This window comes from Pristis pectinata, chromosome 7, assembly GCF_009764475.1.
Source record: "Pristis pectinata isolate sPriPec2 chromosome 7, sPriPec2.1.pri, whole genome shotgun sequence".
Classification (NCBI taxonomy): Eukaryota; Metazoa; Chordata; class Chondrichthyes; order Rhinopristiformes; family Pristidae; genus Pristis; species Pristis pectinata.
The window spans coordinates 2576652-2590033 of record NC_067411.1 but is presented as its reverse complement, the minus strand read 5'-3'; the positions used below and the strand labels follow the sequence as shown (position 1 = coordinate 2590033).

General features: G+C 53.9%; 1 protein-coding gene across 4 annotated transcripts in view; it reads right to left on the bottom strand.

Moving 5' to 3' along the window:
• Positions 1-11575, bottom strand: part of ttc33 (tetratricopeptide repeat domain 33) — a 57985-nt gene extending 46410 nt beyond the window's left edge. Inside the window, exons 1-2 of one of the 4 annotated variants that reach the window (XM_052020494.1) lie at positions 11441-11575; positions 5261-5476 (exon numbers count right to left, since the gene is read on the bottom strand). In XM_052020494.1, the coding sequence (XP_051876454.1) occupies positions 5261-5475 (215 nt within the window). In that variant the 5' untranslated portion in view covers position 5476; positions 11441-11575. Of the gene's footprint in view, positions 1-5260; positions 5564-11434 lie in introns of all 4 variants that reach the window. The other 3 variants (XM_052020493.1, XM_052020496.1, XM_052020495.1) reach the window with 3 other exon arrangements.
• Positions 11576-13382: the final 1807 nt, after the last annotated feature.

The window sequence follows — 13382 nt, the reverse complement described above, 5'->3', positions numbered from 1 at the left end:
CTCCTGTACCTCTTCCCCGATGGTAGTAACGAGAAGAGGGCATGTCCCGGGTGGTGAGGGTCCTTAGTGATGGATGCCGCCTTCTTGAGGCACCGCCTCTTGAAGACGTCCTCGATGGTGGGGAGGGTTGTGCCCGTGATTCTCTGCACATTCAAGTGCCTGTCTAAGAGCCTCTTAAACACCTCTATCGTATCTGCCTCCACCCCCACCCCTGGCAGCAGACACTTCATAACTGCCTCCACCACTTCACCTGGCAGCCCATTCCAGGCACCCACCACTCTGTAAAACAAAAAAATGCCCCGCACATCCCCTTTAAACTTTCCCCCCTCACTTCAAATGCATGCCCTCTAGCCTCTGCCCTCCCCAAGCTTTAGACCAGTTGTCCTAATATCTGTGGGGTCTGGTCGACTTTTGTTCAATAACACTCCTGTGAGGAACCTTAATCCCAAGGGACTGACTCAGATATCAAAAGAAGTTCCTTAGGACATTTTTCCAGCAAACCGTGTTACAAAACTGCAAGGATTTATTGCTGGGGAGGCAGCTTGCACCAACCATTGATGGGTAAGTGTAAATGGTGGTGGTGCACACCATCGTACACTGCCCTTCCTCCGTGGTGTACATTCTGCTCCTTTTGAATGCGTGGATCGTACACTCCCTCTGCTGTTCAATGACAGAATGTGCAGCACAGAAACAGACTGATGGCACAGCTCATAACACTAACACACCAAGGCTTCTCACAGGAGTGTTAACAAAGTCCAAAACCAGTGGTCCCCAGTATGATAAGATGGACGCTTGACCTCACAATCTACCTCGTCATGACCTTGCACCTTATTGTCTGCCTGCACTGCACTCTCTCTATAAATGTTACACTTTATTCAGCATGTTTTTCCTTGTACTACCTCGACGCACTGTGTAATGAAATGATCTGTATGAACGGTACGCAAGACAGGTTTTTTCACTGCACCTCAGTACAAGTGACAATAATAATAAACCAATGAAAATAGGCAATCAAAGCCTTGGAAGGGTTTTTAAAGAGCTTGTTGAGAATCATAGGGTCATCACTATGATTTTATGACGCCCAAGAAAGCTCACAAGCGCCTCTACTTCCTCAGGAGGCTAAAGAAATTTGGCACGTCCCCTTTGACCCTCACCAACTTTTGCAGATGCATCATATAAAGCATCCTATCTGGATACATCACGGCTTGGTACGGCAACTGCTCTGCCCAGGACCGCAAGAAACTGCAGAGTTGTGGACACAGCCCAGCACATCACACAAACCAGCCTCCCCTCCATGGACTCTGTCTACACTTCTCGCTGCTTCGGTAAAGCAGCCAACATAATCAAAGACCCCTCCCACCCGGGACAGTCTCTCTTCTCCCCTCTCCCATCGGGCAGAAGATACAAAAGCCTGAAAGCACGTACCACCAGGCTCATGGACAGCTTCTTTCCTGCTGTTGTAAGACTATTGAATGGTCCCCTTGTACGATAAGCCGGAATCTTGACCTCACAATCTACCTAATTATGACCTTGCACCTTATTGTCTGCCTGCACTGTACTTTCTCTGCAGCTGTGACACTTTATTCTGCATTCTGTATTGTTTTACCTTGTACTACCTCAGTGCACTGTGTAATGAATTGATCTGTACAAACGTTATGCAAACACGCTTTTCACTGTACCTCGGTACAAGTGACAATAATAAACCAATTTACCAATCTGGCACAGAAATCGGCCTTTCAGCCTCTCGCGTCTACGTGACCATTAAATACCTATCTGAACTAATCCCACTAACCAGCACTTGGTGTGTAGGCTTCCACTTCACTTTGGGATTCAAGTGTTCATCATTAAACATTGTGAGGGTCTCTGCCTCCACCACCCCCTCAGGCAGTGTGTTCCAGGCTCCACCCCCCTTCTGGGTGATAACGTTGTTTCTCAGATCCCCTATCAATCTTTTACCCCTTAGCTTAAACCTGTGGCCTATGGTTTTCGACATTTCTGCTGAGAAAAACTTCCTACCAACTATCTCTGCCCCTCATGATTTTGTACACCTCTAACAGGTCTCATCAGCCACCCTCAGAGCAACAGGAAAGCAAACCCAGGCTAACACGTGAGGAGCAGTTCATGTCTCTGGGCCTGTACTCGATGGAGTTCAGAAGGACAAAGGGGGTGGGGGATCTCATTGAAACCCACTGGACACTGAAAGGACTGGATAGAGTGGACGTGGAGAGGACATTTCCATCAGCGGGAGAGTCCAGGATCCGAGGGCACAGCCTCAGAATAAAGGGACGTCCCTTCAGAACTGAGATGAAGAAGAATTTATTCTGCCAGAGGGCGGTGAATCTGTGGAATTCATTGTCACAGAGGGCTGTGGAGGCCAAGTCAGTGGGTGTATTTTAGGCAGAGATTGATGGGTTCTTGATTGGTAATGGGGTTAAGGGTTACGGGGAGAAGGTGAGAGAATGGAGTTGAAACAAAAATCAGCCATGATTGAACGGCGGAGCAGACTCGATGAGCCGAATGGCCTAATTCTGCTCCTGTATCTTATGGTCTTATCCAGTCTCTTATCCATCCCAGGCAACATCCTGCTGAATCTCCTCTAAGGGAGAGACGGAGAGGATTACAGAGGGAATCCCACAGCCCTGGGCCCTGGCATATGAAGGCATGGCCACATACAGGGCAACAATCAAGAGCCCTTTGATGGTTACAGAGAGGGGGCCTGGAACACAGGACGAGAATTGTAAAATCAAAGTGAATGGTGGTTTGGAAGGAAAAGGTGGGTTTTCATTGGGCGAGGATGGCAGGTTTGGAGGTGAGCAGACCAGTATCGATCGCAATCAGCCAACACAAAGCCGGGTGTCAGAGGGGAAACCAGGCGAGCTGGGAGAGGACAACTCTCAGACAAGGCGAATTTGAAGGCACAAATAGAGAAAGATGTGGGTTTATCTTTACACTGCACACTTGCATCCTGTCATTATAATCACACACAGAACAGCACAGAAACAGGCCCTTCAGCTCACAATGTCTGCGACAACACGATGCCAAATTAAACTAAATCTTTTCTGTCTCTACATGGTCCATATCCCTGCATAAACATGTGTCTATTTCACAGCCTCTTAACTACCACTATCATAGAGTCATAGAGCAATACAGCATGGATACAGGCCCTTCGGCCCAACCAGTCCATGCCGACCATCGTGCCCAACCAGCTGGTCCCAATTTCCTGCATTCAGCCCATATCCCTCCAAGCCCCACCCCTCCATGTACCTATCCAAGTGCTTCTTAAATGATACTGTTGTACCTGCCTCACCCACTTCCTCTAGCAGCTCGTTCAATATACTCACCACCCTCTGGGTGAAAAAGTTGCCCTCAGATCCCTTTTAAATCTTTCCCCTCTCACCCTAAACCTATGCCCATAGTTTTGGACTCCCCTAACCATATCTGCTTCCACCAATTACCCTGGCAGCACATTCCAGGCACCCAACACTCTTTGTGTAAAAAAACTTGCCCCGCACATCTCCTTTAAACTTTCCTCCATTCCACCTTAAATGCACGTCCACCCAAGCTTTGCATCAGTGATTAATGCACTTCACTGTTGCAGCCACCTGTACCTCAACATCAGCAAAACCAAGGGATTGTTTGTGGACTTCAGGAAGGGGAAGTCGGGAGAACACACACCAGTCCTCATTGAGGGGTCAGCGGTGGACAGGGTGAGCAGCTTCAAGTTCCTGAGTGTCGACATCTCAGAGGATCTGTCCTGGGCCCAAAACATTGATGCAATCACGAAGAAGGCATGCCAGCAGCTCTACTTCACTAGGAGCTTGAGGAGATTTAGTACGTCACCAAAGACTCTGGTAAATTTCTACAGATGTACAGTGGACAGCATTCTGACTGGTTGCATCACCGCCTGGTATGGAGGCTCCAATGTGCAGGATCACAAGAGGCTGCAGAGGGTTGTAGACTCAGCCAGCTCCATCACAGGCACAACCCTCCCCACCGTCGAGGACATCTTCAAGAGGCTGTGCCTCAGGAAGGCGGCATCCATCATTAAGGACACTCACCATCTGGGACATGCTCTCTTCTCGTTACTACCATCAGGGAGGAGGTACAGGAGCCTGAAGTCCCACACTCAATACTTCAGGAACAGGTTCTTCCCCTCCGCCATCAGATTGCTGACCGGTCCATGAACACTACCTCATTATTCCTCTGTTGCACTATTTATCTATTTTTGTAACTTACAGTAATTTTTATGTCCTGCACTGTGCTGCTACTGTAAAACAACAAATTTCACGACATACGTCAGTATTAATAAACCTGATTCTGAATCGCGCATTGCCACCACTCTCCACGTTACCTCTTTCCCTGGTCTGCTCCTGGTGACCCTACAGACAGGGCTCTGTTCCCAACTCGCAGCCCCACATTAGGAATTACAACCTGGGAAAAGTGCAAGGGTCCTCACAACAAGAGATCCACAAACCCAATCTGATACCTTCAAATCCTCAGCCAAAGCACCTCCTTCCAGATCTGAGCTGTACCCAAGACCCCTGCTCTGCTTCCCTCGCAACCGTTGCCAGGACTCGAGGGCCTGAGTTATAGTGCAAGATTGGACAGGTTAGGACCATGGACCGTTAGAGAACAAGAGGTGACCTTTTCACCCAGAGGGGGGTTGGAACCTGGAACACACTGCCTGAGGGAGTGGTGGAGGCAGAGACTCTCACATTTAAGAAGTACTTAGATAAGGGCCTGAGTTATAAGGGTGAAGATGGGCAGGCTAGGACTTCATTCCTTGGAGCACAGGAGACTGAAAGGTGACCTTATACAGGTGTAAAAAAAATCATGAGGGGCATAGATAGGACGAATGCACTCAGTCTTTTTCCCAGGGAAAGGGAACCAAAAACCAGAGGACATAGGTTTAAGGTCAGAGGGGAAAGATTTAAAAGGGACCTGAGGGGCAACCTCTTCAGGCAGAGAGTAGTGTGTATGTAGAACGAGTTGCCAGAGGAAATGGTTGAGGCAGGTACATTAACATTTAAAAGACACGTGGATAAGTACATGGATAGGAAAGGTTTAGAGGGATATGGGCTCAACGGGACTGGCTTAGATGGACATCTTGGTCAGCATGGACCAGTTGGGCTGAAGGGCCTGTTTCCATGCTGCACGACTCCATGACCCCATCCAACCAGGGTCATCCTTTACCCACAGAGACATTTGGTATCCTGCCCCCAGCCCAGACCCCCAAGGTCAGCCCCCTGGCTGCCCAGCTCACCTGCCATTCTCTGACAAGAAGACCCCCTCATCCTTTAGCCTCTTGCTCTTCACGGCACAGTCCTCCAACAGCGTCTCCCGCCGCCGCTTGGTGACGTGCAACCAATCCACATCAGCATCGACCACTCCGTCCTCCTCCGCAGCCGCCTCAAAGGTCTGGGAGGCCACCTTGGACACCTTCTCCCCGACTTTCCTCTTCCAGCCAAAGGATGTCATACTGCAGGTCAGGACGTCAGGAGAGGGAAGGGAAAGAGGCAAAGAGAGTGCGTCACTCAGAACGGCTACCTTGAGGCATCCCAGAACCCTGCAGGCAACGAACAAAGGAACATACATGTGAGTTAGAGCAGGACCCAACCTCTTGGTCCCTCAGTCAGTGCCACCATTTAATAATTTATTACAGCCTCGGTCCAAACATGGACTAAAAGAGCTGAACTCCAGAGGTGGTGAGAATAACTGCTCTTGAGATCAAGGCAGCATTTGATCAAGTACGGCATCAAGTAGCCTTGGCTAAACTGGAATCAGTGGGAATCAAGGGGGAAAACCCTCCACTGGGTGAATCACACCTTGCACACAGGAAGGTGGTTATGGTGGTTGGAGGTCAATCATTTCAGCCACAGGACATCTCTGCAGGAGTTCGTCAGGGTAGTGTCCTAGGCCCAACCATCTTCAGCTGCTTCATCGGTGACCTTCCTTCAATGGTAAGGTCAGAAGTAGAGATGATCGCACAATGGTCAGCACCATTCGCAGCTTCTTAGATAATGAAGCAGTCTACATCCAAATGCAGCAAGAGCTGCTCAATATCCAGGCCTGGGCTGACAGGTGGCAAGGAACATTCACACCACACAAGTGCCAGGCAATGACGATATCCAACAAGGGAACATCCTGCTATCATCCCCTGACGTTCCATGGCATTCCCATCACTGAATCCCCCACTGTCGATACCCTGGGGGTTACCACTGACCAGAAATGGAACTGAAGAAGCCACATACACAGTGTCACCACAGGAGCAGGTCAGAGGCTGGGAATCCTGCAGTCAGTAACTCACCTCTCACTCCCCAAGGCCTGTCCACCATCTACAAGGCTTAAGTCAGGAGTGTGAGGGAACACTCTCCACTTGCCTGGGTGAGGGCAGCTTCAACATCAAGCAGCTCAACACCATCCAGGACACAGCAGCCCACTTGACAGGCACCCCACCCACACCCACTCACTCACTCCACCACCCACACACAGTAGCAGCAGTGTGGACCATCTACAGGAGGCACTGCAGCAACTCACCGAGACTCCTCAGACAGCACCTTCCAAACCCACCACCTCTACCAGCTGGAAGGACAAGGGCAGCCAAAGCACGGGCAACACCACCCCCTGGGAGTTGCCCTCTGAGCCACACACCATCCTGACTTGGAAATATCTCGCTGTTCCTTCACCGCCGCTGGGTCAGAACCCTGAAACTCCCTCCCTGACACCACTGTGGATGTACCCACACCTCAGGGACTGCAGCGGTTCAAGGAGGCAGCTCACCACCACCTTCTCAAGGGCAACTAGGGACGGGCAGTTAAATGCTGGCTCAGCCCGCGAAGCCCACATCCCCTGAATGAATAAAAAAAAGTAAGATTTGGGCCGACCTCATTGTAACATCAAATCCCCACTTTCTCAACTAACCACAGTAACCAAAGAGAGATACAGCATGGAAACAGGCCTTTCGGCCCATTGAGTCAGTGCCAGCCATCAACCATCCATTTATTCTATTCCTACATCAATTCTATTTTTGTTTTCCCCCATCGCCATTCCCATGGATTTCCCCCAGATCCCCCCATCTATACATCAGGGACAATATCCAGTGGTCAATTTACCTACCAACCCACACATCTCTGTGACGTGTGAGGAAACTGGAGTACCCGGGGGAAACCCACAGTCACAGGGAGAATGTGCACAGTACCAGGGTCAGTTTTGAACCTAGGTCGCTGGAGTGCGAGGAAGTGGCTCTACTTGCTGCACCACCGTGCTGCCCTTACTCATCAAGGATCTATCCAGATCTGCCTTAGTAACATTTAGAAATCGTGCTTCAACTGGGCGTTCCCAAGTCCCATAGCTGTCTCCAGACTAATAAAACCCCCTCTCACACTTATCGGTGTAGAGCTGAAGGAATCCTTGATTCTCACAAACATTGTGGAATGACGGGAAATAAGTCCAACAATGCAGAATGGGAAATCATGCAAAATTAGGGCAGGCACGGTAGTGTAGCGGTTAGCGTAACGCTATTACAGTGCCAGCGACCCGGGTTCAATTCCGGCCACTGTCTGTAAGGAGTTTGTACGTTCTCCCCGTGCCTGCATGGGTTTCCTCCGGGTGCTCCGGTTTCCTCCCACATTCCAAAGACGTATGGGTTACGAAGTTGTGGGCATGCTATGTTGGTGCCGGAAGCGTGGCGACACTTGCGGGCTGCCCCCAGAACACTCTACGCAAAAGGTGCATTTCACTGTGTGTTTCGATGTACATGTGACTAATAAAGAAATCTGATCAGAAGTGACAGCTTTCCATAATACTCAACAAAACATCCCGGGCCGGGATGCCGTGGGTTAAATACAGTCTGAAGTTCCTGTACAGGGTCCCATCACACAGTCCCAGGACAAGGACAGCATGGGTCAAGTGGAAGCACCCAACTCCAATCAGTTCCTCTCTCAGAAGGTGGTGAATCTCCGAAATTCTCTGCCCCATCTACTCCGTGCCTCCCATAATTTTATAACCCTCCATCAGGCCTCCCCTCAGCCTCCACCGCTCCAGAGAAAACAATCCAAGTCTGTCCAACCTCTCCTTATAGCTCATGCCCTCTAATCCAGGCAGCATCCTGGTGAACCTCTCCTGCACCCTCTCCAAACCCTCCACATCCTCCCTGTAATGGGGCGACCAGAAATGAATGCAGTACTCCAAGTGTGGCCGAACCAAAGCTTTATACAGCTGCAGCATGACTTCCTGACTCTGATACTCAATGCCCTGACCTATGAAAGCAAGCAAGCCATACGCCGCCTTTACCACCTTATCTACTTGCATGGCCACTTTCAGCGATGTATGGACTTGGACCCCAAGATCTCTCTGTACATCAAGAGATGTACGTTGTTTTCCAAGTGCGAGTAAATCCTATCCCAAAGAATCTTCTCCAATAATTTCCCTACCACTGATGTAAGGCTCACTGGCCTATAATTTCTCTACTGCCCTTCTTAAAGAGAGGAACAACACTGACTGTTCTCCAGTCTTCTGGGACCTCGCCTGTGGATGCAAAGATCTCTGTCAAGGCCCCATCAATCTCCTCTCTTGCCTGTCTCAATATCCTGTAATAGATCCCCTCAGGCCCTGGGGTCATCCACTTTAATGCTCTCCAAGAGACACAACACCTCCTCCCTTTTGATAGCAACATATCAGCCCTAGAATATCAGCATAACCTCGATATCCTCCAGGTCCTCTTTGGTGAACACTGATGCAAAATACTCGTTTAGTACCTCGCCCACTTTCTCTGACTTCAGGCATAACTTCCCACCTTTGTCCTCAAGTGGTTTTATACTCTCCCTAGCTACCGTCTTGTTTTTAATGTACTTATAAAATGCCGGTGTTCTCTTTAATCCTATTCGCCAAGGACATTCCACGGCCCCTTTACCCCTCCTGATTCCCTGTTTAAGTTTTCTCCTGCTTCCTTTATATTTCTCTGCCCTGCCAGATTTCAGTTTCCTGAACCTTACTTTCGATTCCTTTTGCTTTCTGACCAGACTTGCAACATCTCTTGTCATCCAAGGTTCCTGAACCTTGCTATCCTCGTCTTTCTTCCTCCTTGGAACTTGTTGGGCCTGAATTCTGACCAGCTGCATTTAAACGACTCCCACATGTTGGAGAAATAAGAGGCTGCAGATGCTGGAATCTGAAGTAATGAACAATCTGCTGGAGGAGCTCAGCGGGTGAGGCAGCATCCGCGGAGGGGAATGGACAGTCGACATTTCAGGTCATCTGGACTGGACGATCTGGACAGATGGAGGATCCAACCCGAAACTTCAATTGTACATTTCCTCCTACAGATGCTATTCGACCCACTGAGTCTGTCATCATACCCAATAACAAAGTCGAGTTTATTGTCATCTACACAAGTCCATGTGTGCACAGGTGCAATGAAAAACTTACCTGCAGCAGCATCACAGGCACACAGCATCAGATAAGCAGCATTCACAAGAAAAACATAAATTATATGCTATTTTTACAAGAGCACAACTAAATCAAAAAAGTCCATTTTAGTGTAAAGTGATCAAAGAGCTCTCTCCCCCCAGCTCCTGCCCAATACTGTTGGAATTAGCCTTTCCCCAATTCAGCACTTTCCCTGGAGGCCCAGTCTTATCCATGTCCTCCCTCCCACCCACCCAGGCGCCCACCATCCCACCCACTCACCCATCTCCCACCCACCCAGAATCCCACCAACTCACCCACCACCTATCTCTGCCCCTCCTCCCACTGCCCATTTCCTCCCCCTCCCCTATTGCCCCCTCTCCCCTCACCTATCGCCCCTTCCCCTCCCCTCCTGCCCCCTCCCCTATTGCCCCCCTCTCCACTCACCTCCCGTTGCCCCCTTCCCTGTTGTCCCTTTCCCCATTCCTCCTCACCTCCACCCTCCCTCCCACTCCCCACCCTCCCCCCCACTCCCCACCCTCCCTCCCCCTCTCGCCACTCCCCCTCCCCTCCCTCCCCACTCCCCCACCCTCCCTCCCTCCCCACTCCCCCCCTCCCCACTCCCCCACCCTCCCTCCCCACTCCCCCTCCCCTCCCTCCCCACTCCCCCACCCTCCCTCCCTCCCCACTCACCCCCCCTCCCCACTCCCCCACCCTCCCTCCCCACTCCCCCTCCACTCCCCCACCCTCCTCCCTCCCCACCCCCACCCTCCCTCCCCACTCCCCTCCCTCCCTCCCCACTCCCCTCCACTCCCCCACCCTCCCTCCCCTCCCCACTCCCCCACCCTCCCTCCCTCCCCACTCCCCCCACCCTCCCTCCCTCCCCACTCCCCCTCCCCTCCCTCCCCACTCCCCCACCCTCCCTCCCCACCCTCCCCACTCGCCCACCCTCCCTCCCCACTCCCCCTCCCTCCCTCCCCACTCCCCTCCACTCCCCCACCCTCCCCACTCCCCCTCCCCTCCCCCCCCACTCCCCCACCCTCCCCACTCCCCTCCCCTCCCCCCCCACTCCCCCACCCTCCCCACTCCCCCTCCCCTCCCCCACCCTCCCCCACCCTCCCTCCCCACCCTCCCCACTCCCCCACCCTCCCTCCCTCCCCACTCCCCCACCCTCCCTCCCCTCCCCCCCACTCCCCCACCCTCCCTCCCCTCCCCCCCACTCCCCCTCCCTCCCTCCCCTCCCCCCCACTCCCCCCTCCCTCCCTCCCCTCCCCCCACTCCCCCTCCCCCTCCCTCCCCTCCCCCCCACTCCCCACTCCCTCCCCCCACTCCCCCTCCCCCTCCCTCCCCTCCCCCCCAACTCCCCCTCCCTCCCCTCCCCCCCACTCCCCCACCCTCCCTCCCCACTCCCCACTCCCCCACCCTCCCCACTCCTCCTCCCCACTCCCCCACCCTCCCTCCCCTCCCCCCCACTCCCCCTCCCCTCCCCCCCACTCCCCCTCCCCTCCCTCCCTCCCCCCTCCCCCTCCCCTCCCTCCCCCCCTCCCTCCCCCTCTCCTCCCCCTCCCTCCTCCCTCCCCCCCCTCCCTCCCCCCTCTCCCACCCCTCCCCTCCCCCCTCCCTCCCCTCCCCTCCCCCCTCCCTCCCCCCTCCCCTCCCCTCCCCTCCCTCCCCCCCTCCCCTCCCCCCCTCCCCTCCCCCTCCCTCCCCTCCCCTCCTCCCCTCCCCCCCTCCCTCCCCTCCCCTCCCCTCCCCCCCTCCCTCCCCTCCTCCCCTCCCCCCCTCCCTCCCCTCCCCTCCCCTCCCACCCTCCCTCCCCTCCCTCCCACCCTCCCTCCCCCCCCCCCTCCCTCCCTCCCCCCTCCCCTCCCCCCCTCCCCTCCCCCCCTCCCTCCCTCCCTCCCCTCCCTCCCTCCCCTCCCCCCCCTCCCTCCCCTCCCCTCCCTCCCTCCACCCCACCCCTCCCCTCCCCTCCCTCCACCCCTCCCCTCCCCTCCCTCCACCCCTCCACCCCTCCACCCCTCCACCCCACCTTCACCTGCCGATCCCGATCCCGGCCGCGGCCGCGGCCCCGGCCCCTCTCTCCCCTCACGGACTGCCCACAGCCCCGAGCCCGAGGCCTCAGGCCGTCTCAGGATCGTGACCCCAATGCGCCTGCGTGTCACGATCCGGGCCGGCTCCCGAGCTCGGCCCCAATGCGCAGGCGCGCCGCTGAGGTCCGGATGCCGGTGATCGCACCCACTGCGCAGGCGCAGTCGCCGTCGGCTGCCCGGGGAACTCCCCGCTGGGGGGGGGGGAGAGGGGGGTGGGAGAGGGGGGGGGGGAGAGGGGGGTGGGAGAGGGGGGGGGGGAGAGGGTGGGGGGGAGGGAGGGGGGGGGAGGGGGAGGGGGGGGGGAGGGGGAGGGGGGGGGGGGGAGGGGGGGAGGGGGGGGGGGAGGGGGAGGGGGGGAGGGGAGGGGGGAGTGGGGAGGGAGGGGAGGGGGAGTGGGGAGGGAGGGGAGGGGAGGGGGAGTGGGGAGGGGAGGGGAGGGGGAGTGGGGAGGGGAGGGAGGGAGGGGGAGAGGGGAGGGAGGGGTGGGGAGACCTCGCCCACCCGGATCATTCTCTCTTCTCCCCTCTCCCATCAGGCAGAAGATACAGGAGCCTGAGGGCACGTACCACGGTGATAAGACTATTGAACGGTTCCTTTATACGATGAGATGGACTCTGACCTCACGATCTACCTTGTTTGACCTTGAACCTTATTGTCTACCTGCAATACACTTCCCTGTAGCTGTGACACTTTGTATTCTGTTATTGTTTTTACCCTGTACTACCTCAATGCTCTGTACTAACTCAAAGTATCTGCACAGTGTAATGAATTGATCTTTACGAACAGTATGCAAGACAAGTTTTTCACTGTACCTTGGTACGTGACAATAATAAACCAATACCATATTTGGCCTGTTACTGTGAACCCTCATGGGGTCTGGAGTCAATATTGAGGATTCCTGGGGCTCGTCCCTCCCACCTCTGTACCATATGCCGCCTCTTTTAGTAGGACAGGATATACCCATGGATTGTGATGGAGACTGACACACCATCTGTAGGATATGATTTTGAGAGTGTGATTGTCCCAGGCTGTTACTGGACTCATCTGTGGGACAGCTCTCCCCATTGTCACTGGTCCCCAGATGTTTGCAAGGTTGACTGCACTGGGAGCAACTTTGCCAAATCCCAGGAACCTAAACAGCCCTTCCAGGTGAGGCAGAGGTTCACCTGCAGCTCCTCCAATCTCATCTGCTGCATTAGGCTCTCGTGATGTGGAACCTTACATTGGTGGAACCAAGCGTACGTTAGCCAACTGATTGGTGGAGCACCAGCGCTCTGTCCACAACAGCCTCCTCCACACTTCCAGTTGCACGTCATGTTAACTTTCTTGCCCGTTCTCACATCAACCTGTCCTCAGCTTTCCCATTGCTACAGAGAGGCCAAATGCAAACTTTAAAGTCTCATATTCCGCTTAGGTAGCTGACAACCTAAATAGTATGAACGTTGAATTTTCCACTTTCAGGTAACCCACACCCATGATGCTCTCCACCCACACACACTCCCACCCACCTAGTTTTCATCTCCCTTTGTTCATCCCTCCCATCCCCTCTCCCCACCTAGTCCGATCTGCCCATTTATCCCCTCCCTATCTGGTTCCACCGATCACCTACCTGCCTCTATTCCCCCCACCCCCTTTTCCTCTTCCCTCTCAGTACTGATGCAGGGTCTCCACCCAAAATGTCCACTTACACCTGTTGTCTCCACACTTGCTGCTTGAGTTTTGTTTTGCCAAATCTCTGCCCAGAGTTCAGGATCAAATATATTATCACCGATATATAACGCGAGATGTTGTTGTTTTGTGGCAGCAGTACAGTGCAAAGACATAAAAATCTATAAATTACAAAAATATAGTGCAAAAGAGAAGTAACGAGGTAGTGTTCATGGGTTC